Source organism: Tamandua tetradactyla, chromosome 2, assembly GCF_023851605.1.
Source record: "Tamandua tetradactyla isolate mTamTet1 chromosome 2, mTamTet1.pri, whole genome shotgun sequence".
In the NCBI taxonomy this organism is placed as follows: domain Eukaryota; kingdom Metazoa; phylum Chordata; class Mammalia; order Pilosa; family Myrmecophagidae; genus Tamandua; species Tamandua tetradactyla.
Genome location: NC_135328.1, coordinates 206,965,277 through 206,989,743, shown reverse-complemented (window position 1 = coordinate 206,989,743; position 24,467 = coordinate 206,965,277). Strand labels below are relative to the sequence as shown.

Here is a 24,467-nt window from a genome sequence, read left to right as displayed (position 1 = left end):
ACTTTGTCGACCAAAAGGGGGAAGAGCGAAATGAGACAAAATAAAGTGTCAATGGCAGAGAGATTCCAAACAGAGTCAAGAGGTTATCCTGGTGGTTATTCTTACACATTAAATAGATACCATCTTTTTAGTTAAGGTGTAACAGAGAGCTTGAGGAAAGTGCCTGAAAATGTCGAGCTGTGTTCCAGTAGTCATGTTGCTTGAACATGATTGTATAGAGATGTAGCTTTCACAATGTGACTGTGTGATTATGAAAACCTTGTGTCTGATGCACCTTTTATCTGCCTTATCAACAGATGAGTAAAATATACGGCATAAAAATAATAGGGGGAACAAATGTTAAAATAAATTTAGTAGACTGAAATGCTAGTGATCAATGAAAGGGAGGGGTAAGGAGTATGGTATGTATTAATTTTTTTCTGTTGTCTTTTTCTTTCTTTTTCTGAATTGATACAAATGCTCTAAGAAATGATCATGATGATGAATATGCAACTATGTGATGATATCGTGAATTACTGATTATAAATGTAGAATGGAATGATATGTTAAGAATGTTGTGTTTGTTATATTTTTTTTAAAAATTAGAAAATTAATTTTAAAAAAGTATATGCAGGGGCGGGCCGCGGTGGCTCAGCGGGCAAGAGTGCTTGCCTGCCATGCCGGAGGACCCCGGTTCGATTCCCGGCCCCAGCCCATGTAAAAAAACAAACAAACAAACAAACAAAATATAATAAAACAAGAAAATGTTTAAAGATGTTTCCCTTTCTTCCTCCCTTCCTTCCTTCCATCCTTCCTTCCTTCTAAAAAAAAAAAAAAAAAAAAAAAAAAAAAAAAAAAAGTATATGCAAAGTCCCCTTGAGGTACTGGGGGAAAAGGTGGAAATATTAAACTACCCCACTTGCGGAAGACCTAATATTCTCACAAATATTAAGGACTGCTAATTTGATGGGACAGGCCCTCGATCTTGGGGGCTGCTCTTTTGAAACTTCTTTTGAAACTCCTGCAAAGGAGGAGTTAGGCGTACTTAGAAGAATGCCTAAGAGTCATTCTCAGAGAACCTTCTATTCTCAGATGTGGCTTCTCTCTCAAAGTCATCTCTGCAGGTAAACTCACTGCCCTCCCCGCTACAGGGGCCATGACTCCTGGGGATGAGAAAGCCCTCTTGACCAAAAGAGGAAAAAGAAATGAAACAAAATAAATTTCAGAGGCTGAGAGATTTCAAATAGAGCTAAGAGGTCATTCTGGAGGTTATTCTTATATAGTATACAGATACCCCCTTCAGTTTTTGATGTACAGGGGTAGTTAGAGGGAAATACCTGAAACTACTGAACTGTAACCCAACAGCCTTGATTCTTGAAGATGAGTGAATAACTGTAAAACTTTTAAGGTGTGACCATGTGATTGCGATTGACACTCCTTTATCCAGTGTATGGACAGGTGAGAAAAAAGAAAAAAATATATATATCCAGGTGCCTGAAATCAGTTATTTTGTAATTTGAATGAATTAAGAAAACATAATTTGAATAAATATTAATTTGTGGCCTTAAAAAAAAAAAAAAAAAGACACAGCTTAGTAAATGTGCAAATAACAAAGGCAGAAGGAACAGTTAATGCCTAGATTTACAAACCAAGATTCAACCTGTCACAGACTGATCTGCACAATGACAAAATGGGGAATTCTGGCTGCCGAGGTTCCCATGAAAGAGATGGGGGTGGGGTGCCAATGGAAGGCTGCTTAATCCACTGCACACTCACAGAAAGCTGACTAGGAAGATTCTGGAGGAAAGGTTCTATTTTGGATGCTGCTTTTTAATGGAAGTTGACATAAAAGCAACTGGCTATCTCCTAAATTGGGCAGCTGCTCTCCCTAGTCCCACCTAAGAAGGGCAGGTGCTGTAGAAGGTGTCCCATCAGTTTGGAAGATCAAACTAGATGACCCCTGAAATCTGATTTCAAGATCCTGTGATTCAAACTGCCTTTTTTTTTTTCCCCCTGCATGGTCCAGGAACTGAACCTGGGTCTCCCGCATGAAAGGCGAGCATTCTACCACTGAACAACCCATGCACCTGTCAAGCTGCCTTTTGACTTCCAATAATTTTCTTTTTTATGAAGTGACAAGTATTCTCAATTTTGAAAAGCACTCTGCTTGGGCCTACACTGGAGGATTTTGATGCACATCATTCAGTTCCATCCTTGGGCAACTGCTGTTTGTGGGAACCAGAGTTGAGCTGAGCTGAGTTTTCCACAACTGCTTCTTGGTTACCAGTCACCACCAGGCACCTGTCCCAGGGAAGTGGTTTGGGGATACTAGGGGAGAGAGATGCTTAAAGGATGCGGTTCTTCTTCTGGATCCTCTTAGCCTCTCCTCTCCTTCCTGGGGACCATGCTACTGTCCCTAAGCAGCTGTGCTTGCTGCCAATCATACAGGCCGACGCTTTGGCTCTGCTGTTGCTCTTTACACTTCCCACTTCCCTCTGCAAGATTTATCCATCAGTTCTCTCTCTGCAGAGAGCACTCTCTGCCAATGTCCAACATCTACTGCTCACCCACTTCTATTCCCCCCTCTACTATGAAAAGCACTACGATTTTTCCCTAGAAAATCTACCTACCCCCTTTCTACCTAATCTGCCACAGACAGTCACGTGATCCAAATTCTGGCCAATCAGATCATTTCACCTGCCAGCCCCAGTAAATGATTCTGGCAATGGACAAGCGACCCAATCCAGGCCAATGAGACATTTCTGGGGTTTTGACAGACCTATTAGGAAAAAGAAGATCTTTCCTCCAAGACTGCCAAGGATAAGGAAATGTAAGCCAGAGGCTGAAGGTGCCACCATGTGAACAGGGCAAGATATAGAGTCCTGATAATCATTTGAGTCCTAGACACAACCCAGCCTAAGCTGGAACTCCTCAGTGATGGGAGATGACTTCTTTACATTTTTGCTTAAGCAAGTAAGAACTGTACTTCTGTCACCTGCAACCAAGAGTTCTAATATATGATCTTAGTCATTAATAAATTAACCAAAGTTTATTTATTCTAAAGTGTTATCAGAAGCACATGTTAACATCAACCATACATTTTACTATAAACTCCTCGACCTAAAGACAAACCTTTCATGAGTCCATCTCAGGATTCATGGAACTGAGGAGAGACTTGTGAGAAGACAGTGTCAGGCACAGAGGCTGCTCACTCATCTCTGCATGAGGCCAGCTCTGAGGCCGGCACTGTCATGTTGACCATGAGTTATAAATGGGCAACTCTACCTGTCTGGTAAGGCTGCCTCCAAGGTTCATGGTGCCAGAGCCAGATTTGTTGGTTTGTAGCCACAGCATCACCGTGGAGGTCAACTTATAATGGGCAGTGCGACCACTAGATTTCTCCTGGAGGGGATGAGACAAAGAGATGAGACAGACAAAGAACCTTGGGCACAACCCCAAGGCCTGAGGACAGCCTGAAGTGGTTCTTTGAAGGGTCATTCTAACAAGTTCATTCTTGAGTCATTAGCACAACATTATTTTTCTTATAAAATTCCAACTGGTTTTTAAAGGGAGAAAACCTGCAAAATGTATCTTAAGTCTTTCTGGGATCCTTATCATCATTAATCACTACTGCAATCTTGACTTATCTTTATCCAAATGGCTTTGGAGCATTTTTAGAAATTAGCAAAGGTTTATAAATCGCAGGTTCTCCCCCACCTACCCACCCTCAGCCCCCTTTTAGGAAGCATTTGCTAGGGAACAGGGCTATATTGCTTGGTATGGCATCTGTATTCAGTGCAGCCTTTGGTTGCTGGGAAAGCTGTACCTGGACTTCCACCACATGGATGGAATCCCAGCAGCCTTTGATCTTCTTTGATCCATCTCCAGCCTTCTTTATAAGGATCACTCCGGCAAAGCCATGATCCAGATCCCAGAGGTAGACAGAGGAGACGCCACCTTCAAAATACCTAAAGGAAACAGATTCATATATGTCATTAGATATTAAACCTGTCAAGTTATAGATCATCAACCCAGGTCCCAGAGGCTATCATTCAGCAATCCATCTGAATGTCTGCCCAGGACTAAGCACCCTCCCTGTAATGGATGTGGCTTGAATATCCTTTGGAGTATAATAGAGGGAACATGGGATTAGGAGACATAAAGATGAACATGAATCTGAGTTCTGCCAAGTACACTAGTTTTCTAACCTTTGATGAGCTCACCGAACTTGTCTAGGTTTCAGATTCTTTACAGATAAAAGGATCTAGTACCTCATACAGCTGACACTCAACAAATAGTAATTACCATTATATATAATCATTACTGTTTGATTTTTTTTTTCTTTTGGGATGGATTTTTTACAGGGGGCATAAAGGGGGAAAAAATAGAGCTGCAATCTCCTTTCAAGATCCAGCTCCCTCTAAAGCCCGGGCAGACTGGGGCTTCTGTCGGTCAGTCCTGCACAGCAGTTTACTGTACAACCCTAGCTAGAAGTGAAGGGCTAAGTTTGGGATGGAGCTCTTTCTTCATGTCTGGAGCTCTTTCTTCGTGTCTGAATCAATATGGAACAATTTCCTAATTAAGTTCAAAAGGAAGGTGCTTGCCTGCCATGTGGGAGACCCAGGTTCAATTCCTGATCCATGCACCAAACAAAAAAAGGAACCAAATGGAAGAGGGAAAGAAAATGCCAGAGGAGGAAAGGAAATCCCAAATCCAAAAGACTCAAGTTGACAGTTGTCACTGACTCAAGGATGCCATTGTAGAGATCCAAAGGGCTCAGAAACCAAAGGTGGACAATCAGCTGATTCAGACTGATACATTCGGCTCAAATTCAGCTTACAGCCAACTGAAACTTTGGGAAATCTTATCTCCAGTAGCTAAAAATACATTCTTTACCAGCAGATCCATTGCCTCTCTGACCCTGAGGACTCCTGCATCAACTACTGCTGCCTACAGCAGGCGCTTTAGGGGAGAAGAACCTCGAGCCCCACCTGCTGGTGAGGCTGGCAGTATGATGCCCGGAGTGGCCACGGACTTGGAGGTCACACACACACACACACACACACACACACACACACACACACACCAGTTTCAGGTCCAGCTCCTCCGGTTGTTAGGTAAGTCCTTGCATTTACCCATCCAAAAACATTTTTCAAGGCTAACAGATAGCAGCTGTGTGAACTTGGGCCTTAATTTTTTGTGACTGAGGGACAACGATATCTACATTATAGGGTTTTTGAGAGTCTAATATAGGAAAGCAACTGCGTGACAAATGGTTGTTGATATTAAAAAGTAAATACCCTCCCAAAATGACATTTTTCTGTGAATTCTATCTCAAAATGTATAAATGTGTCTGTATATATACATGTACACCAGGGGAGAAAGAGAAATGATTTTACACATGATAAAATGTTAATATTTTAGAGAATATTTTAGAGAATGTTAATATTTTAGAGAATAAAGGGTATATAAGAATTCTTTGTTTCCTTTTTTGTAATTTTACTGTCTGAAATTATTTCAAACTAAAAAATATTTTAAAAAGTCAGTACAAAAGCAGTGTTAAAGGAGTGTGATATTATATACCACCTACTCTATCAAAGGTTTAGAAAACAGATGATTTGATAGAAAAATATAACAAATATGACAAAATGGTCAATTTTGGTCAACTGGTTATCTGGGTTTGGGATAACTAAGCGACAACCAGACTAAGGAAACAGCCCCCCACCCCTCAACATATGTATTCATAACATGCAGGGTGCCCGGTTTTGCTTTTTATCTTGTTCAACTCCACTGCAGACCCACTGAATGTCTAAGGGGTCTCATGCTCAGATTTATTGTCCCCATCATCTCCCTCCTAGGATTCCCTTAGGCAGACTGGACCCAGCTAGACCTCTGCTGCCGCCACCACACACGTCTCTGTCCCCACACCATCAGTTATTATTAAGCAGTCAGATTGAATTCACAGCTCTGTCTCCCCTTTGGAGGGTTTACTCCACGAAGGCAGACATGCCAGGGTCCAACAGAGCCAACACTTAGGCAAGTAAAACAATGCCATGCTAAGGGCAAAAGCACACATGAATGAACAGATATGCCTGAAGTTGGGGCCTTTCTAGATAATCTCCAGGACACTGGCTGATGCTGGGCACTCAGGAATCCCGTTCAGGGTAATGGCAGGTAGGTAGATGAGTTTCGGGCCCCAGACCCCACCTCCACCTCCACCTCCCTCCATAGGACCTTCCTGGTTAGGACTGGCTCTGATGGGAGCTGGGCCACACTGGGACATTCTGGAATGCTCCTGGGACATACAGGGATGGTCTGGTCACCTCTGGACTACAACTCTTGCTGGACCCAAAGTTTTACAGTGCTGAGGTGAACTTATAGCATGGGCCCATGAGCCATTCTGGCTTGTTCTCCTGGGTTCTGGTGACTCTCTCAGCTTACAGGTTACCTCTGAAGCACACCAACACTGAGACTTGCTAGTATCACTATTGCTGGTGACCAACAGCTTGGTTCTAACACATGGTTTTTCCTTCCAGTCTGCTTGTAGGGAGGGCAGCCCCACATCAAAAGGGAAAAAACAGCTTTAAAATTGTGGCTTTTCTTGTGCTGGCAGAAAAGATGGGCTGATACTTCCTTCTTTCCTTTGGCTATCCTGGAATGAATGCCTGGGGCCCAGCAGGCATTTTCATCCTTCCAATCCCTCACAGTTTATGCCCCTGATCTTCATGTGGCTCCAAAACCGAGAGCTGTGGTGGTGTTCGTGTCAAAGGCTTGCCCTTCTGTGCAGTGGAATCCTGGGGAGGGGCAGGAGCAGGCTGCCCTGGATGGCATCCAGGAGAAATCGGGTGGCTCAAAAGTATGTGTTGGCATCATCCAGTGACCAGTGCAAAAGCACTAGGTGGGCTAAGGCTGACCCTACCAGTCCCATCCCCTAAAATTTTGTTTTCTTCCAGAAAAATAAAACAACGGCATTAACGTTTTATAAGGTGGAACTGGTCATTTCCACTCCAATGCCCCACCCTGTGGCCTGGCTCCCACACTGGGCAGCTTTTCCCTGGAAACTTCAGCTTCCCTTGTGGGCCACATCAACCAGGTCCAAAGTTTCAAAATGCTGGAGACACAAGAGGTAAAAATGCAAGCTCAATTCTGACCTCCATGTAGGTCACAATTCTTTTCTGCAAAATTAAAAAGCATACTTCAAGAACATTACTAAAAAAGAGAAATTTAAAAATTAGCCCACAGTACCATAAATCAACTTATCCTATAAAATCTGATTTTTCCAAATTCCTCTCCAGTCTTTGTCCAGATGCATAATTTTTATATAGCACAGCAATGGTACTGTATTGTGTTCAGCTTTTTTTCACTTGGCAAGGACTCCTAAGCACTTTTCCATGGAGCCACATGATGGCTCGCCAGAACTGTTTTTAACAGCTGGGATAGTATTCCACTTAGCAATACACTAATTTACAGTCAATTAGAATTTTTTTTTTGAGTATTTAATACGTTTATGGGAATAGAAGGAATGCAACAAAGATTAGCATTTTATAATATACATTGGACATTATATAAAAGATGTTTTATTTGTCAAAGAAGTTTCTTCTATTTTCCTTGTCTCTTCTCTCTTCTTCAGAAAAAAAAAGTAACTACTACACTCACAGATATTCTGCTCCACTGTGCTAGAAATTTTTTCTTTGTGGTTCCAATCATTATCTCCCCAAACTCTACCCTTCATTTCACGCAATGTTGACAGTAAAACTGTACTCCATTTGAATTAGAAGAGCTCAAAGAGGTTAGAGGGACTAGGAGTCATATTCATATGGATGAGTGTTAGAAGCCCAGGGATTTCGAAGTACTGTTTTAGCAATAATGGTAGCTACTGGCACAAACCTTCTATTTATTCACATTATTAAAACTGCAATAATAGAAATGAAAGCCACTTCAATGAAAAAGGCAGGAATGGGGCCATTAAATATGACTAATTACATCTGAAATATAAATACTATGTATTTTCTGATTAGTATCAGGTAAATATCTAAACTACGTATCAATTCTGGCTGAGAGGAAAAGGTGAGAAACAATTACAAGGAAGACAATTACAAGTATGAAGTCCATTTTTAAAACAATGAAATCCTTTGAGAAAATCACTTTAGTCCTTCTTTCTATCAGAGATTTCTGTTGGTTCTTTCGTTGGTAATCCATTTATGTCTGTACCCTTATAGTCTACTTCGCCTTTATTTTTATCATCGGATTCTTGTATAGCTTTTTTAGGCCATATACGACCAACAAAAGGGGAAATCAGAGAGTACATGTATGGCTCCAAGAATTTTTTGTAGATCCAGAGCAGCACTGGAATGACGATACAAGGAATGCACACCATTGTCCCGGGCTTGAGCTCCCGCAACCACGAAGCTCAAGTGGAAATGGTCAATTAGAATTTTAATGAAAGAACGAATGCAATGAGTGAGAGGATACACTGTTGGGCTCTCACTTTAACTCAGTTCCCTCTTGAGTCAGGCATCCCATGTCAAGGTGAGATGGACATGCTGGAACCTGGCCTCCAGAGGTATGGCCCAAACCCCACAACTTAATTCAAGAATGGACCTGTATTCCATCCACCAAGAGACATCTCCAGGGACTTGAGTGACTGCAAGTTTCAACCTGATAATTCAAGGCAAAGGGAGCAGAGAATTGAATGGTTTGAAATAGCCTCTCCAGGCCAAGAATTGTCGGAATCACTCTGAACATGGCAAGGTGACTGCAGGGTGTCCGAAGAGTCCCCCCATTACATGGTTTATGGCTTTGCTCTACCCATGAAGCTTTAATTAAAGAGAGACTTTATCGAGTTTTTGAAAATTTATTCTAACCTACTGTACTTTGATCATAATGACAAGAACAGGAAAAAATAATTTTTACGTGGTTCACATTTATGAGTTTTTACATAAAGGCTTTTGTGGGTATTTTAAGAATGTGCTAAAATGTTGTCTGAAACCACATAAAGCCATCTAAGGAACTGCCCGCCAGAACTAACAGCACACACATGGAAGTACTTTAACTGGCCTTTGTATATTTAATGAGTCAAATAGTATTAATATTGTTTAAATACTAACATGCTATTTCAATAAGGTGGCTCTACCATCCACTGTCTTGCTCTCAGGCATCGCATCTCAGAGTGAACGAATGATCAAATGCAGCCAAGCATCAAGTATAGGCTACAAGGTGGTACCTGGGTGGTTCAGTGGTAGAATGTTCACACACCTGCCACGCAGGAGACCGGGGTTCAATTCCCAGCCCATGCCCCCACCTCACCACCAAAAAAAAAAAAAGGCTGTAAGAGAAATTAACCCAACCCTGCCCATAGGCTCTGCCCGTGCTCAATAATGTCAAAAATCTCCAGCTCTCCAGGGAGGGAGTAAGACATATCTATTACTGAACACCATAGTTTAGTTGATTTGGGCCCAAGAGGGAAGGCCCAGAGAGTTCCTACAGAGAGCTCTGGTCAAATGTGTAGCAGAGAGAACACCTTTTAAATGTGGAGACCCAAAGATGAAAGAAATCACCAAAATGAAAAGTCAAGGCAGCACAGGCCTGCAATCAGGACCCATGATGAAGAAGGTAAGGGACCTGCTCAAAATCAGGGTTCCCCATCAGCAGGATAACACAGGCAACAGTCTGGGGAGATTACCATAAAGAAGTCACCTTGGATAAACCTTGAACTATGAAATGGTGGGGCCTCTGAAAACTCCAGGAATATCAGGAGTGGGTGAAATGATGGATCAATCCAGTAACAACCAGGGAGTAAAGCTGGATTCACCCCTCTGCTGGTATCCACCAAAGAACTAACTCCTTCAACTGAACACCACCAATTCCACAAACAGCCCTGATGGCTGGCTTTCAAGCCTCTCCTAGAAAAGATTAACATTTCTAAGGCAAATGGAACCACAGAGAATTGAGACAGCTGGGACTAAGGAAACAGGGTAACTCCAGGTTGGCTCTGAAGGTCCCACCATTTGAAAAGCAGGTTGATTATAAAGTCAGACACATGTTTCAAAAGATCAGGTCCTCCGAGCAAGGTGAGCCAAGAGCAAAGGACAAGACCCTCAGATGAGGATCAGTACAGCCAATTAAAATTAAACATATGGAAGAGTTTATTCTCTATCATCAGTTACATCTCTGAACCTAGATCAGCTGAAAACCTAATGTGTCAGTAATTTTTATCTGAGTACTCTATCATTTATGCCTGGAAATCACTCTTCCAATTGAATAATATCACAGTCACATACAAAAATTCGATCTCCACAGGACTTTGGAGTAAGGGGAGTGGGGTGGAAGAAAAAGGAAACCTAAGATTTCACATTCAAAACAACCTACTTCACAAAAGAAGAAAAGAAACAATTCCGGCTCCAAAAGCTTTATGGAGTACTGGAAGCTGAGATGCACACGGAAAACTAGGATGGAAAGTGGTTTCGGGAATCTGTGCTAGAATTACCCAATTCCCAGTCTTGGCCAATACTGGGCTTCAAATATAATAGAGAGGATGGGACTAGAAAGGACTTCGAAGTTGGCCTTTACGCCTTCCTTTCAAAGCAGCTCCTGGGAAACTACCCAACTTGTAGTCCCAATACAGAGGCTCCAACAGGTAATAAGTCAATGCCATAACCTTCCACAACAGAACTCAGGCCAGGAGACCTGCTGGGAAAACAACTTTCTAGTGCTGACCAAGAAACAAATTCTGTGGTTTTGGGGCTCACGAAGACATGGTCTTTTAGTCATAATAGGGCTGGGCTGCCTTCACTGAGACTGGGCACATTGCACAAATTTTTGGTAGTCTTGGATTTCCTGGCCTGAGACATCTGCATCGCAGAGATAATAGGCAGCCCCCCAGAGACCCAGAAAAGTTTGGGGGACATTAAGGTAAGTCTCACAGATGCTAGAATATGAGGGTGTTTTCTTCTGCAGTCAGTGTTATTAAATAATGCCAAGAGGAAGGCAAGGGATATTTAAGCACTGATGTGGTGTAAAGACTCTTTACTCATTCGTAAAATGAAATCGCAGGCTATGTGATGATAGTGTGAATTACTGATTGTATATGTAGAACGGAATGATCATATGTTAGGAATGTTTGTGTTTCTTTCTTGTCATATATATTTTTTAATTTTTAAATTAATAAAAAAATTCAAAAAAAAAAAGAAACTGCAGGCTCAGAGGCTCACTAGGTCTCTCTAAGCTCTGATACGCCAGGGTCTAGTGGCTGCATCAGGTCCCGTATGAAGGAGGGAAACTGCAGAGCACCAGAGGGCTGATTCACAACATCCTAACAGTCTGTGTCTAGACTCTGCTCACACGCACCTCTGTGGTAGGGAACTTATTACATTCCCAAGGCAAATGCTTCTATTTTGAACAATTCAAAGAGTTCTTTCTGTCCACTTCTACCCACTGCCTCTGGAAACACACACAAAAAAACTTAACGCCCCTTCCTCATGGGAGCCCTTTAAAATATCTAAAGATGGTTTACACAGACCCCAATATTTCCTTTTTGGCCTACTCATCTCTAATTTCATTATTATTTACCATAAAGACATGATTTTAAGTCCCCATACTTTTTTTTTTTTTAAATATAAATCTTTTTTAAAAATTTATTAATTAAAAAAATTTAACCCCATACTTTATCTTACTTCTCAACATATCCCTGGTTGTCAATGTCCTTCTTAAAAGGTTCAAGATGGGGTACAAGGGTAGTTCAGTGGTAGAATTCTCGCCTGCCAAGTGGGAGACCCAGGTTTGATTACTGGCCTGTGCACTCCCCTACCCCTCCCCCGCCAAAAAAGAAAAAACAATTTCAACAAATGGTGCTGCAATAATGGGATAATCACATGGAAAAAGAATGAAATGTGACTCCCACCATACAGCATACAACAACAAAAAAGATACAAGACAGAAAACAATACCCCAATTATAGGCTAACAACACAGAGGAGAGATTATTACATCTCACAGAGAGAAGGCCACTTATCCACCAAGGAACTCAAAACCAAATTTGCTTTATTGGCAATCACATCTCGCTCATAATGACATAATACTGAGCTTGCACTTGTCTCAAATGAAATCTTTTTTTTTGTAATATGCTGCCGTGAAACTGTCTCCTACATTCTATATTTCAGAATTTGATATCCGGTACCCAAGAACATCACCCCTGTTATGCTTACTTCTTGTAGACATGGCTTCATCATTAGAACGTATGACTTATCTCTGGGGATTCTCAATCTACATAATCTGTCTTCATACATAAGTCACCTTACCTTGGAGGTATTTACATATGGGAATATATGTGAAATAAGGATGCAAGATAAAGGGATATGTAACCAAATTCTAAATTGTGTAGATCAACTCTGCACCAAAGAATTCCAAGACTTTCTAGAATGGGTACCGGAGGCTGGAGTGAAGGCTTCTATGGAGAAGGTAATGGTCAACTTGGAAGGATGGCTATGGTCTGGGCACTTCTTTCAGGCTGGCATATAGTACAAAGATGGGAATCCTATGGCCTCAATTGGCTGGAGCTGAGGGAACCTCTTGGGGCACATGAAGTGGGGTTGAAATGCCAGCTGAAGAGTTCAGAATAAAAATCTTTCAAATGGTGCAATTAAAACAAGCTGAATTTCTCTACTATCTGGTGCCAAGCTAGGAACAGTGGTCCTTAGAAGGATGAAAGTGGTAAGATTTCATGAGATTTTTTCTTGTACACTCTATGTTCTTTCTTCCACCACATTTGTGGCGTGTTCTACTTCTGAGAACTCACTACAGAGTAACAGCAAGACTTAGGATAAATGGTTCATGAGAGACCCTCCTTATTGTAACTGGCACTTCGTCATTACAAAAATGGGGAGGTGGGCAGGCAACAGTGGCTCAGTGGCAGATTCGCCTGCCATGCCGGAGACCTGGGTTCGATTCCCGGTCCATGGACCCACAAACAAACAAACAAAAAACAGGGAGGTAATACAAGCACCAACCAGTTCAAAAAACATACAGAAACTCCCATGCTTGGTGACTCATTCTGTGGAGAAGAGAATGAGAATAAACCCAGAGGCACAGCCATTCCACCAGTGGCTGAGGTTCTGCCTAAAAACAATATCCTTTTTGTTTCCTCTAAGGCTAAAAAAGAAAAATATCCCCAGTTACCAGCAGGTTTTTCCGATCATCCTTAACATCCTTTTAACATTTAAAAAAAGGGGGGGGCACCTGGTACCCACAGGTGGAAACAATTCAAAAGAAAAACCTCCAATTTACTTGGAGAGGTATCTAAAACCTGGCTTCTTCCTTGCAGTACAAATCAAGATTCCTTTATCACTGGCTCCAAGCTTGCCACCACCAAGAAGCTGAATGCATTCCTTGTTCAACAGAAAGATGCAGATGTTACACAATGGGACTGGCTGCTGGAAAGCTAGCAGAGAAATGCAAAAGGCAGGTGAACACAACTCTGAGGATCAGTGAAGCATGGGTTCTCTCCCCTATGTGGATGTTCTAGCCTCCATTCAAGGGTGCATCTAGTAGAGCAACCTTGCAGAGACAGTATGAAGATTACAGAAAACAAAGGCCCTAATAAGCCTGCTACAGTGCCTGGCACAGAGTAAGCATGCACCCACTGGTGGGTGTCAGTTTTCAGAAGGTTCCTTCTCTCTAAGTTGAGAAGGGGAGAAGAGAACCTTGACATGGTCTGAACTGTACAGGAAGCATCCCATCAGAAACACAAGATACTGTTGTGCTCACAGTTTCATGTCCACAGCCCTGGGGGCTGAACTTGGCTCTGAACAAAATGGAGAAAGATCAACACTTGACTTGTGGGCTGGCCACGTCCAGCTCTTATAGTGAAACCTGACTGCCTTGTTTATGTGTTCAGACCAGCTGTTTTCACCACAGTTACGGAAAGTGTCCAGTCTGTTTGTGGACACGGGACAGGTATTCTGCGGAAATTCCTTCCAGTACACACAGGTGCAACGATCCCCTGAGCAAACATACCAATCGGCTTAGGCATGTGCAACTTTAATGCCAGTAGCACTTAGAAGTGCACATCTGGAGTGCTGCTGCAGAACTTTATAGCCTCTCTGTACAAGCTTTTTTCCTTTTCTTTTACCTTTAAGAGAACTAATGGAGGCCTTCCCCTGCAGCAAGCAGCATTTATATGGAAATAATGGTGCTGCTGGCAGGGCTACTAAAAAGCTCTCAGGAGGCCCAAAGCTAGAATCTGACCAAATTGTCTACAACTCCACACCCATGTGATCCTCTCCTGCCCCTCTGGATGACCCTGCTTAGCCTACAGCTCATGAAAATGTCAACAGTCAAGGCATTTGGGAATTTCAAAGTCAGCATCATCATCCAAGAACTGCCATTTCTGAGAACCTAGTCTATGTCAAATACTTTGTATACATTATGGCTAATCCATTTTACAGTTCAGGAAACTAAAACCCAGAAAGATAAAGAAACATGCTCAAGTCACACAGCTAAGAAGTGGGGAGTAGGGATGTGAGCTCAGGTATGGCTGGTGCCAGGGTCCATCCTCTGTCCTCATACCAGACTGCCTGACCTCCTTGAGATATCTGGCTATGGTGGGGACACCATCTATAGTGCAGGGTGGGCAAGAGAGGCCTCAGGGAACCCTGGTTCAGCTAGTGAGGTTGAACATGGGAACTTAAATGCATGCACGAAACCATGCCACTGCACATCATACTATCCTAAGTTAGAGGAAAAGTCAAAGGAGGAAAGAAGGACTCCAGGGGAGCTAGAAATCTGGGGCACGCCAGTGAGTATGCTGAACTGGGAATTCTGGAAAGGAGGGTCCTCCACCTCGATGTGGCAGCTAGGGGCCACCAGCTGAGCCTTTGCAAGACCATCCATCCTCATTATTTCCACAAAGCATTTTCCCAGATAAAGGGATATTCCTGGAGCCCTGCCAGCCATCTGGCCAGGTGAGCATGAGGTTTCTGGCAGGATGAAGGAGGCTGACTGGTGGTAAGAGATGGTCCCTGCTTTCCACAGGGAGTCTTTGCCCCAACACATGGAACCACATAAACCAAAGCATGACTATGTGCCACATAAACCAAAGCATGACTGTGTTCCTGGTTATGGGAACCCAAGAATTCTGAAGGAATCAGAAAACCCAGTGCTGACCCAGGGATTACATTTGCAAATGAATTTGTTTTACACACACTCTATTTTCCATCTAACCTTCCTTTTAGCACATGAAAATCAGACAGCACATGCCAAGGCAACCCCCCTGGACTGCAACCTCAGGATGCCCTCCAATGGATGCTCCCTGTCACCAGCGCCAGGTGGGGGTCAAGCAGGCCTGTCTAGACCCATTCTTGAGGGCTCCAGAAACTGTTGCAAACACCCCTGTACTTAAGAGCAGTGGTCCCAGGAGATTTGAAACTCAGTGCAACAGCAAAAAGCAGACCCAACTTGACTACTCCCAAAGGCTGAGGGCTTTTTGCCTACCCTGACCCTCCCCAACTAAAACAACACAACCTTGGTGAGCTTGGGTTCCCCCATTAACTGCTTCTAGCACTTTCATTCAAGTCCAGGGCTGCAGCAAGCCAGAGTTCACAACACGAATGGTGGGCTCTCAGAGGTCCCTGTATGCATAGCTGAAGATACAAATATACGTTAAAACCTAAATACTAATTGTGTTGTCGACAAGTCAGAGATGACTTCCTGGCTGTTCCTAGAGCACAAAATACACAGCAAACAGTGCTTGCTGTAGGATCCTTCTGGAGACCTTTCCTGTCTGAAGGGCAGGGGTGAGGGTGGAAGTGCTTATTCTGCTCAGGGCTAGTACCCACCTCCCCGTGAGGCAGTGGGTCCAGGGACCAAAGGTAACTGGATCTGACTGCTGCTGGTGGCAGAGAGCACTGGGTAACCTTAGCCTCCAGCTCTCACTAGGCCCGACTAAGAGCAGCAGTTCAGGCTCTTAGTGACTGGTCAGGCTCTTTCTACTCTTGGCTCCTCCAATCCAAACTGCTTATGGAGGGATTTCTTAAAATGTCTGAGCCCTGAAACCCTACCACATGCCTGAAACCCTTCAGCTTTTTCCCAATGCACTCAGCACAACATTCAAAGCCCTGGCCTCACAAGGATCCTTCACCCCCACCACAACGTCACATTCTCATCTTCACTCACTGACACTGGAATTAGTCAAGCTCTTCCAGCCTCGGCACTTGGCCCATGCTCAGCGCACAGCTTACATGGCTGTGCTGGAGGACCCCGAGACACTCCCAGGTTCCATGACTCACTAGGAGTGCTCCGGAGCCTCAGCATATAGTTGTCCTTGCAGCTAAGATTTCTACAGCAAAAGACCCAATGCACAGTCAGCAAAGGGAAAATCTAGGGGAAAAAAAAGGTGCAAGTTTCCAAAAACTATCTCCCAGTGGAGTCACACAGGACACAGTTTCTCCAGCAATGAGCTGCTATAACACATGACTCAGTGCCCAGGGCATTAATTCCGGGCTGGTCATGTAAGCACCCTCTGCCTAACTCATAACAAAACTCCAAGCTCCCAGAAGGAAAGCAGGTGCCCAACATGAACCATTTTGTTTACACAAGCAGTTTAGGCACAGTGAACCACTCATATTAGTGAGGATGGTGGGAACTCTCCTGAAATTCAAGTTTGCAGATGCCAGGCAAGGAAGCCTTTGAGAGGACAAGGTCTCAGACCTGCTATATCCCCTTTTCAGCACAATAGCATACCCCTATCTTCATCCACAGGGGTTCCCTAACTACCCTCGTTTAAGTCATTCCCCTATGTCTTCTCTAGCCGTTTTGTTCCTACAGCACTTATCAAGTTGTTCAGTACTTTGTTCTCTTCAGAGTTGCCACACACGGGAACTACAAGTCTTTACTTGTCCTCCTACATCCTGATGAGGTGGACTGAGTGGAAGTCATTAACTCCATTTTAGAGACAGGTTTTCTCGAGGTCTTGCTGTGGGCTGGTGGCAGAGCCATGACCAGAACTCAGAGCCTTCTAACAGGGCAATTAATATCACCCAGCCTGCTGTCTTGCCAAGCTCATGATCAAAACAACCCCAGAGCCACAATCATAAACTTACAGAGCCTAAGGACAAAATTAAAACCAACTTGCCACACGAACTGCTTGAGGGCAACTGAGTGCTGCGATGTGGTGCGATGTGGCAGCCAGTGCAACAGCAGCCTCATGAATGGCACCCCTTCCCAGCCCCCATCCCAAGACAGGCACAGAGGCTTGGAAAGCTAACTAACTTGCCCAAAGTCACCAAGCAAGTAAGTAAGGGCAGAACAGAGGCTCAAGTCCAAATCTTTTAAAACTGAGGCCCCAGAATCTGCAGCTCAGCCTCAGATGCTGGAGTGTGGGTCAAAGGAGCCTGCTGGAAGGTGTTGCACCTCCTGCCTGGGAGGTCCCTCTCCACCATCTCCATCACCTGTTTCCCATTCTTCTGCTATTTCTATTTCAGCAGAAAATCTCGCCCTCCCACCTATAGTTCCCAAAGGATTGAATCACTGAAATTCTTTGGCTCACTGGTGAAGTCCAGAGGAACAGGGACCCCCTAGAAGTCCAGAGCCAGACTGAGAAGCCTGTTGGGAAGGCAGCTAGGGACATGCAGTTCCAAGGCCCCAGGAAAAAAAAAACAAGGCAACACACTCGTTTTTAAACAGGAATAATTATCCTGCCCTTCCCAAGCCAGTGCAGCTTAAATGTCTCCTGACCAGAGGGATGGAGAACAGAAAGAAGGGGTAGAAACCACTGCAATTATAAAATCACCCTAGAAAGGGGAGACGAGGCAGGGAGCCCAAGGAGGGTGCGATGAGAAAGGGCAACTAAGGAAGCACTCCAGCCACTCTTGGAGAGGCCAGCGGGCTTCTGGTACTGCCACAGGGACGCCAGCTGTATTTCACTCTGTAAACTTCTTCTCCCAGACAAGAAGAGTTGATTAGAAAACTTAATTAAAGCTTTTGAAGATTATCTCAGACCTGAAGCAAAAAGAACATAAAATACCTTCCCACTCTGTTTCTCCACCCCCAGACTCTGGCCTTCATTAAACTTTGATTTCAATCAATTGCACACCCACTAAAATTAACTTACAAGGCCAATAAATTGCAACCGCATGTTTGAAGGTATTATCTGCTCCAAGCCAAGAACTAAGGATCGCAGAACACAGGGTAAGATGTCTGGCACAGATGGGAATAATCATCTCTGGAAGAGAGCAGTGCCAGCCCCTTCAGTTAGAACATCTGGTCTCGGGTAGAACCTGGGCCGACAGAGGCAACGTAAAAGCTAGAGCAGGGAGGGTTTCCCATCTTCTCTGAGAACTTGAAAAATCAAAGTGCTGATCATGGGGTTCATTCAGCTAACTGGTGGCTAATACCGCAAATACGGCATTCATCAGGCAGCTGCAAATGCTTACCCTACATCGAAGGCTCCATTTCTCAGTCTCCAAGAAAGATGGATCACTTAGGTCAAGTGATGAGGTTTTGTGACTGATAAGCTATATGGAGGCCTGGGCTTAAAAAAGCAGAGTCAACTCTACTGAGAGGGAATATTAAGTGATCCCATACACCAGCACCAGCCACCCAAAAGTTTGTCCTTTCTGCTGCCTTTCCTTGCCCCCCCTGCCCCCGCCCCAGGTGCTAAACTCTTGACATTCCCCAGACTGAGCCAGTTCCATGCATTAAGAGATAGAAAACCATCTTGAGGACTTGGAAGAGAAAAATTAGAGTAGCATAGATCTGGGGGAGAAGGTGGGAAGACACAGGGAGAAAAGTAATGAAATTCAAGACAACTTGAGGGTAGATAACAACTTCATTCAACCCCAGCATTCCATCAGGATGCCTGTCATTTCCTAAGCATTTTCACCAAAGTGTTTAAATCTAGCAATAAGATTGTTTGGGTAGTGCTGTTAACAGCTGCTAGTAGTTATTCTCAAGGGGAAAGTAACTACCATACACCTTTTCTCCTGCTGACAATGGCAAAGAAAGTTACCAATATATGTGGGACATGTGGGAGGGGACTGGCAGATAGAGGGTGAGAAGGGAGAGAAGAAATACAACAGGGAGGCTCTGAGGAGCAAAGGTGAACAAAGTATTGGCAGACTTCAAAGGGAGTCACAGCAGGACATTCAACCTTCCTAGGCAACCACTCACCTTTTGCTTACCTCGGGGAAAGGATGCACTATGGCCCTTTTAATCCATAATTGAGAAATGTATGCACAGGACAGGGTGAAAAGGAGGCCACAGGCCCACATGAGTTACAACCCAGAAAGGCCTGCTAGTCAATCCACCTTGGCCCCAGCTCCTTCATTCTGACCATACCAATTTGTTGTACTAACAATTAATTCCAACTCCTTTGCAAAGTCAAAGCCTTTACGGGCCCAGGGATCAAAGCCCAGAGCCCAAGGACAGAATCCAAATTTCCCTCCTGCATGCTAATGAAGATTTTATCTCCTGTGGCAGAAAGAAGCCTCTGGGGAGACAGTTAAGTACTTTCTCTCTGGAATGACTGGTGCCTGCTTTAGGATGCCTGGCAGAAATTATTTTTCTGCTCTAAGCTTCTACACACTCACTAATGTCTCTTTCACTGATGTCGCCTTCTGCTCATTTTCTAAGAACAAGGTTTATGGGCCTACAAGAAGCCTTACTCATTACTGTGCACCCACATACTGCCAGTGGCTGCAGCAGTCATGCCTATTTACTGGACGACAATGAGAACTCTCCCGGACAGCAAAGTTTTACAGACATAAGCTAACTGGGGGAGGGTGGCAGTGACCCAATAGGGCACTGGAGGCCGCTTTTTTTCTTGTTTTGGTCAAATCTCTAGCACTTTAGATGATGATGAAGATGATTCTCAGTGTAAGCCAAGTTCAGAGTGGCATTCCTGATAGAAAGTAAAATTCCTTCCCATTCCCAGTACATAAAACCAAGCAGCCCACTGAAAGTTTGTTACAGCACAGCATCTACCATAAGAGGCCCGGATGTGGCCTAAGTCTGGCAGCTTTTTCTTTGGAGGGGATGGATGGCCAAGAGGCTGAGTACACTGGGCGGGCCACGGTGGCTCAGCAGGTAAGAATGCTTGCCTGCCATGCCCGAGGACCCAGGTTCGATTCCCGGTGCCTGCCCATGTAAAAAAATTTAAAAAATAAAAAAAAAATAAAAAAAGAGGCTGAGCACAAGTCAAATACGGTTTCTTAACTTTGTGATTCATTAGGATGAAAGACTTTAGAAACATTTGGGGTGGCCAGGAATTAAAGACAGGGTCAAAACAGGTAATGAGTCTGCTCTTCAAATTCCTCAACACCATGGGTGCATGGTTCTATTCAAGTGTTACTGAAGCGGGCTGCTCTGAAGACGCAGCCTCACTCATCAAACCCTCCTGTGCACAATGGTGTATCTGGCCTGCTCTCAAGATGGCAGTTTTTCCAATCACTCCCTTTTCTTTCTGGCAGAGGCCTGCTTGGTGCTCTGTGCCTTTCTCCCCACCAGGCTTGAGACAGATGCAGGCTGCCTTCCCATCCCCTCATGTAGTTACTCAGAGTGACCATGGGCAGCAGACACGGCAGTGGCAGTGCTGGGCAGAATACCACCCATCTCACAAAGTGACCTTTGCCCATGTGAAAGGAAGACATGTGTTGACAGGTCAAAGAAAATATGAAATAGTTTTATTCACCAGGGTGAAACCCATCTTTCTATAGGAAGGGAACTAAATGGAGAGGGAACAGAGATGATGGATAAGGAGGAAGGAATTAACCCTAACCCCACCCCTGAAACAAGCTGGTCCCTAGGAAATCTAGTGCAATGCCTGGCCAGTGCTGCTCAAGGCAGAGGCAAGGCTCCAGCTCCCTGGCTGACTTCCCTCTGCTCGATAACCATGGGGTAAATAAAGAGTTCACTGTCAAGGCCCCTTCTCGGCTACATCATGGCCACCAAGACCTTCACAGGACATTCTAAGAATGGGATCATCTGAGGTGAGCAATGTACCAACTTGAGGGTTTTTCCCTTTTCTTTTCAGTTTTAGAGAGGTGACTTCTCAGGATTTTAGACCAGAAATGAGCTGGCTCATCATGTGTGGTACAGCTGGTAGAAGGTGCCTCACATACAGTCTTAGGAGGGAGCGGTCCTCAGTATACTTCGATTAACACTGGGGTGGTCTGAAACTGTTTGCTCTGGTGTCCCATACGGAAGAGGTGGCCACCATCCATTCAGTACTCTGAATCTAACCTTCCTGTATTCCTCACTTGCCAGGGGATGAAGGATTCCCCTGCCCTCTGGCAGGCACCACCTAGAGACTTGTGCTCTCCGCTCTTCTTCTTCCTCTTTTTAAGTGGCACCCTGGCGCTGCTGGGGAGGGAAGAGCACTCTTCAGGCCTGGCACCCCACCATTACAAACTCTCATAGAACTTTGTGGCCTAGGCTTGTCCAGCTCAATCCACAGCTTCTAATACCCATGGCAGGAAGCTGTTCTGTCACTCCTCTCTCAAAATGCCCAGGTCAGTTCACCCACTAAGAAAAGTACAACTCTCAGAGGCACGCAGAAATACAGGTCACTTATATGCTGCTGCTTTAGAAACATATATTTCCCCAGGAAGGGTTGTACCATGAGCCTTTTCAAGAGGCAGCACCAAGAGTTAGACCTAGAGTTAGAATTTCAGCTCTTGCAGATTTCTAGCTGGGTTAACCAATCAGCTTGGGTAACTTCTCTCAGCCTGTTTCATCATCTGTTAAATGGGATAACTCATATTTATCCTACAGGGTTGTTTTAAGAATTATATTATTATTTTGAAGAGTTTTTAATAATAATAAGAAAATGCTCCTACCAACATGCCAATAAAGATTCCAAGTATGTTTGAATCACTTTAAGGAAATAATAACCTAAGCTTTTAAGTCTATAAGAAAATTAGAACCAGCCCCCGTCTCAAAATCTAAACATGCAGCCCAGTAACAAAAACATTGAATGCAGCCTCTAAAGAGAACAGGGGGTTCACGTCAAGCAACCTCCCTCAGGCTTAGAAGAAGGTAACATAGGTCAGTGCTCATGTCGGTGGAACCCTAGCTAACACTTACACCTTCAGACTGTGCTGAAAGGTCAGATTGTTTCCCTGAGATGACCCAGGAGGAACTTAGAAAAACACACTGACAGAAGGGTCCAAATATGCCCAAAGCCGGCTTCAAATCCACTTTCCAATTTCAAAGAGACTGCAGAGGTGCACTAGCTGGGAGACAGAGATGTGCGTGGACTTTCAGGGGCAAGAGTGTTCCTGCTGGGAGACCCTTGCACTGCCAGCCCTCGTGCCTCCTTCCTGGCATCAGACCTCAACTCTAATGGAACCTCCTTGAGATCCCCTCCCTGAGTGCGCCACCTAAAGCAGCAAGCCATGCTCATCATATCACCCACCAGAGCTGGTTCACGATGGTTTTATAACCCAGTTTCAACACATATTGGCTATGAGAACTTGGGCTAACATTATTTCATGTTTCCCGATCTGTCAATTTATTTGTAAAAGGCGAATAATCCTCTTGCACAGGTTTGCTGAGAAAATCAAATGAGATAGACAGTGAAGTAATTAACACAGTACATAGACAGTCACTGGTTGGTAACAGTTATCACTGTTATTTAATTATCAATATTATTACTGCAATATAAAACTGATTCCACTTGGAAATTACTGTTTAATAGCTGGATTAACTTCTAACGAAATAGTGGGATAAAAGGACACAGCAAAAAAACAACTACAGATAAACAACAGAAGAGCTGTGAGTCAACTTCTCAACATCATTGAAGAAGCTGTTCTATGATGATGGGAAGTTCAGGGATAAGAACCCTTTAAACATTTAATCTTACTTTAACCATGAAAAGCAACCATTTGTGGAAATTTCAAATATGGATTAAAATCCTAGCTCATCATCTGTACAATCTATGTTCTGTACAGTCACTGACTCTCCCAGGGTCTCAGGCTCTTCATCGGTAAAAAGAGGACAAACCATATTCCCCAGAGGTTCATTAAAGGATTAAAGATAATATATATAAAATATTGGACATGATAGATACAAAGATAAAGATGAGAGTTATTTTTACCAATATAAACTTTAAGTACTTTGCATTGGAGTATTTTATACAGTGATGCATTTAGGAGCTACCAAACTATTTAGGGTCATTTATTTATGGCTTCCTTAGAGTTGTGCTTTTGTAACTTGTGCATCAGCTTTAAGTGTTGTAGGATTTTTATTTGTTTGTCAGATTAAGAAGTATCAATTTCCCTCTGGAAACCAGCTTCTAAGAAAACCTGTTTATTAAACATGTTCTGTTGAACTTGCTATGAAATGTAAAACCATTATCAACTGTCTGCAAAGTGGAGGCCCAAAACTCTTACACGAAGTAGAACAGTTTCAGCCTTATAACCACTGTTTTGACTCTCCCAACATGTGGTTTCTTTTATTTATATTTTCTTGCCTGTGTCCTAGATAGGAGTGGACAGTTCAAGAGCTAGATGCTGCCATTCTCAAAGCTCGAGGGCTAAAAATGGTTTCTACCTTTTTTAAAGGGTTGAACAACAACAACAAAGAATATATGTGAAGGCTGCAAAGGATAAAACATTTACTATCTGTTCCTTTACAAAAAGTTTTCGGACCCCATCCTACATAACTGAATTTATACCGAATTAGTCTTATATATTTTACTGTTTTGCTGCATTTTCAGGAATGAATATAGTTTTAAAATGAGATTCTGCTGAGTCTAAAAAAATATTTTAGAGGAGACCCCTTCCTGAAGCCTTTCCTTGGCAAGACTGACTGAGTGAATCTTTCTTTTTTTGGTGGTGTGGTGCAGTGGCGGGATTACATGGGAGTGGAAAAGCAGAGGTAGAATCTAAACAGACTGAGCAAAAGTGCTTTCTTAAGGCAGGGGCTGAAGTTCCAAACAACTAAAGATTCAGCAAAATGTTAGTTCAGAGAGGATTTGCCAAGGCCCTACCTACTGTCCTGCCTTAGCAACTGGTCAGTAAGCAGCAACCCCTGAGCTCTGTGTCAGAACCGAGTCAGGACATGTGATTCAGTGAAAACCAGAGGAGCCTCTGGAGATAGACCTAAGTGTGATTTCTGGCTTTGCTTTCTTTTTCTGCAAAATGGAAACTAAAAGTTACCATGTTTTATGTTTATAAAGAGAATTTATATACATTCGAGACAATATGTATAAATGTGTGTAAAACATCTAGCACTGAGTTGTACACACAGTACCCACCACTAGCGAGAATCATGACGCTAAGTTAACACACAATCGGGTCTGCATATGGTAACGTTCTACGGTGACTCACCTTCTATAACTGACCCAATTGTCAAATCCATGCCCAATACCTTGCTATTCATGCTATTCATGCTTTAAAAGGTTCAAGGGAAGCAAGATGGCCGGGTCTAGTCACGCTCTCATTTATGATTTCACTCCTCAAAACCATGAGAACTCAAGCACAACAAAGAGGAGCAACT

At 43.5% G+C, this 24,467-nt stretch overlaps 1 protein-coding gene and 1 pseudogene across 1 annotated transcript in view; both read right to left on the bottom strand.

Annotated features, from left to right (window-relative positions):
* CAPZB (capping actin protein of muscle Z-line subunit beta) overlaps positions 1-24,467 on the bottom strand; it is a 186,190-nt gene that overhangs the window by 34,220 nt on the left and 127,503 nt on the right. The window contains 2 exon segments of the mRNA XM_077151053.1: positions 3,265-3,381; positions 3,806-3,947. Coding sequence (XP_077007168.1) covers positions 3,265-3,381; positions 3,806-3,947 — 259 coding nt within the window.
* Positions 3,963-24,462, bottom strand: LOC143674821 (UPF0729 protein C18orf32 homolog pseudogene; annotated as a pseudogene).